Raw genomic sequence first — 2,326 nt, 5'->3', positions numbered from 1 at the left:
GCCTTCAGTACCGGATGATGTTAGCTAAGATGCTAGCGTAGACGGAAGAGAGAAGAAACCTGAAGACTGAGCTCTGGGGCACTCTCTGACTCTTAGAGACCAGGAATAAGAGGAGAAATAAGTGAAGGATACTGAGGAAGAGCAGCCAGTGGGGTAGGAAGAAAACCTGGGGCATTTGGGATACTACAAGCCAAGAGAAGGAAATGTTTCAGGACAAAGGTAAGAGTCTATGCCAAATCTTGCTGAGAGTCTGAGATTTGATCATTTGATTTGATAATGTGGAGATTATTGGTAACCTTGGCAACCATGGTTTCAGTGGAGAGGGACTATAAATATCTTTTAAAAACAATAATAAAGATTAGCAATAGGAAAAGGTGAGTATAGAGAGCTTTTTACATTTTTCAGTGAAAAGGAGAAATGGGGCTTTAGTTGGGCAGGGAAGTGGTATCAAGTGAGTATCTTTTAAAACAGGAGTTATGACAGAATGCTAACTGTTTGTGTGCTTATTGCAGTGATGAGTAGGGAAGTAAAACTGCTGGTGCAGGAAAGGAAAGGGGTAGTTACAGAAGAAGAGCCCCTAAGTGGGTGAGAAGGGATGACAACAAGATCCTCAGACAGGAACACAGATCAACCAGATTTGATGGAAGAACAGGATCCCATTTCCTGAATGCTTCTCATTTCTTGGTGATATAAGAAGAAATATTATTAGCTAGAGCAGGGAAATAAGAGAGGCATTGGAGTTTGAAAAGTAAGACTAAATATAAAACATTCATCTTATAAAGTGAAACAATGAAGCACTAGAGAAATGCAGTGCCATTTCCAAAGAGATGAAAGCACACCTTGGACGTGTGGTCCTAAATACCCAGTAAGCAGGTTATATGTTTTTCTCCAGATGCACTCGCTATTAGGAATTGGTGGAGCTGCTGATTTAACCAGGGTTGAGATTTTTTTCAGGTGAGTAAGATGGGGAAGGAGGGCAAGGGAGATGAGACTGAAAATAATAAATGACTATGGGTCCTAAGTTGAGTTTGGAGGGAAATGAGGACATGAGGAGGATGAGGGATGGCAGGAAGGTGGCAGAGTTAATGGATTGGAGGTCCTAGTGGGATTGAAGAATTGTTGGCAAGGGGGCAGTAAAATAAGTGGGCAGGAAACTAATAAGGTGATAGAAAGAGGGATGATAAAAAGTGACATTTTGTATTGGTTTGATATGACATGGAATTATGAAAGGGGGTGGGAAAGAACCAATATCATTGCAGGTAACATAAAGGAACTAACAGGCCAGGGTATCGGATGGATTATCTTCATGAATACTGTAATTACCAAGATTGATCATGGAGATAATTGGAAAGGAAGTGATCCCCAGACACTAATATCTTCAGTGAATGTGGGAGGATGACAGAAAACTTCAATAAGGAGGGGCTAGTTAAGTGGATATCTGACAACACCTGCTTCAAGGGAGCTAGGTTATTTAAGAGTGAAAATCAGACCTACCAAAAAGTAGAAAGAAAAAGTTATAAGACGATCATTAGAATAAGATTAATAATACTAACAGAAATTTTGGCTCTTTTTACATAAATTCACATTTTTTACAATTTCTTAAATATGTAGCCATTTGTTTGTATACAAAAAATAGAACAACAACAGAGGGAGAACTCTGACTTCTAATTATAAATGATATGGTTTTAGTCATTCTTCATTATTTCCATTTTCCCAGAAAGTTCAAGGAAAACTCTAATTATTTTTGATAACGTGATATTTTATAGAAAAGATGCAAGCAGAAAGCATTTCATTTCTTCATTGAAAGAATGAAATTGTGGTCCAATCTTGACTCACCGGGATTGTTGGACTGCGCGTCCATGGGGATCATAAGCTTGGCCCGGGTGGCTCGGCGTGCAGCCAGTGACCTCTCCAGGGTGGACATGGAGCTCCCTGCTTCCTCGGTGTCCTGACCTAAAAAGGGAAACATACTCTTGAGAAACACACCTTCTTCAGTGATGCTGCACTTCATATAATTTCCAGCAGGGCATTCAAATGCCTTTTTAATCTTGCAGATGTTTTAAATGATAATATCTACTTCCTTATTATCCAAATTATACAACCTCCTTGTACAAATATTAATAAAATTAAGTGTAACTTCATTACCCAGAATAAACTGCTATTTAAATTTTGATGCTTATAATTTTTGCATGTGTATGAATATGTGAAAGTGGAGGGTATATATTAATATATCTTTCAAAAACGGCTTTATGCCATATATACTAATATGTAACAGGCTTAAAAAATAACACAAAGTTCTTTTCTCTGTCAATTGATGTCAGTAATA

At 38.1% G+C, this 2,326-nt stretch overlaps 1 protein-coding gene across 1 annotated transcript in view; it reads right to left on the bottom strand.

Moving 5' to 3' along the window:
• The window catches only part of DCC (DCC netrin 1 receptor), a 1,232,106-nt gene that overhangs the window by 99,593 nt on the left and 1,130,187 nt on the right, over window positions 1-2,326 (bottom strand). The window contains exon 20 of the mRNA XM_012651723.1: window positions 1,837-1,953. Within this exon, the coding sequence (XP_012507177.1) occupies window positions 1,837-1,953 (117 nt within the window). The remainder of the gene's footprint in view (window positions 1-1,836; window positions 1,954-2,326) is intronic.

This window comes from Propithecus coquereli, unplaced genomic scaffold, assembly GCF_000956105.1.
Source record: "Propithecus coquereli isolate 6110/MARCELLA unplaced genomic scaffold, Pcoq_1.0 Scaffold37, whole genome shotgun sequence".
In the NCBI taxonomy this organism is placed as follows: domain Eukaryota; kingdom Metazoa; phylum Chordata; class Mammalia; order Primates; family Indriidae; genus Propithecus; species Propithecus coquereli.
The sequence above is the reverse complement of the archived record's forward strand: the minus strand, read 5'-3'. Positions and strand labels throughout refer to the sequence as shown.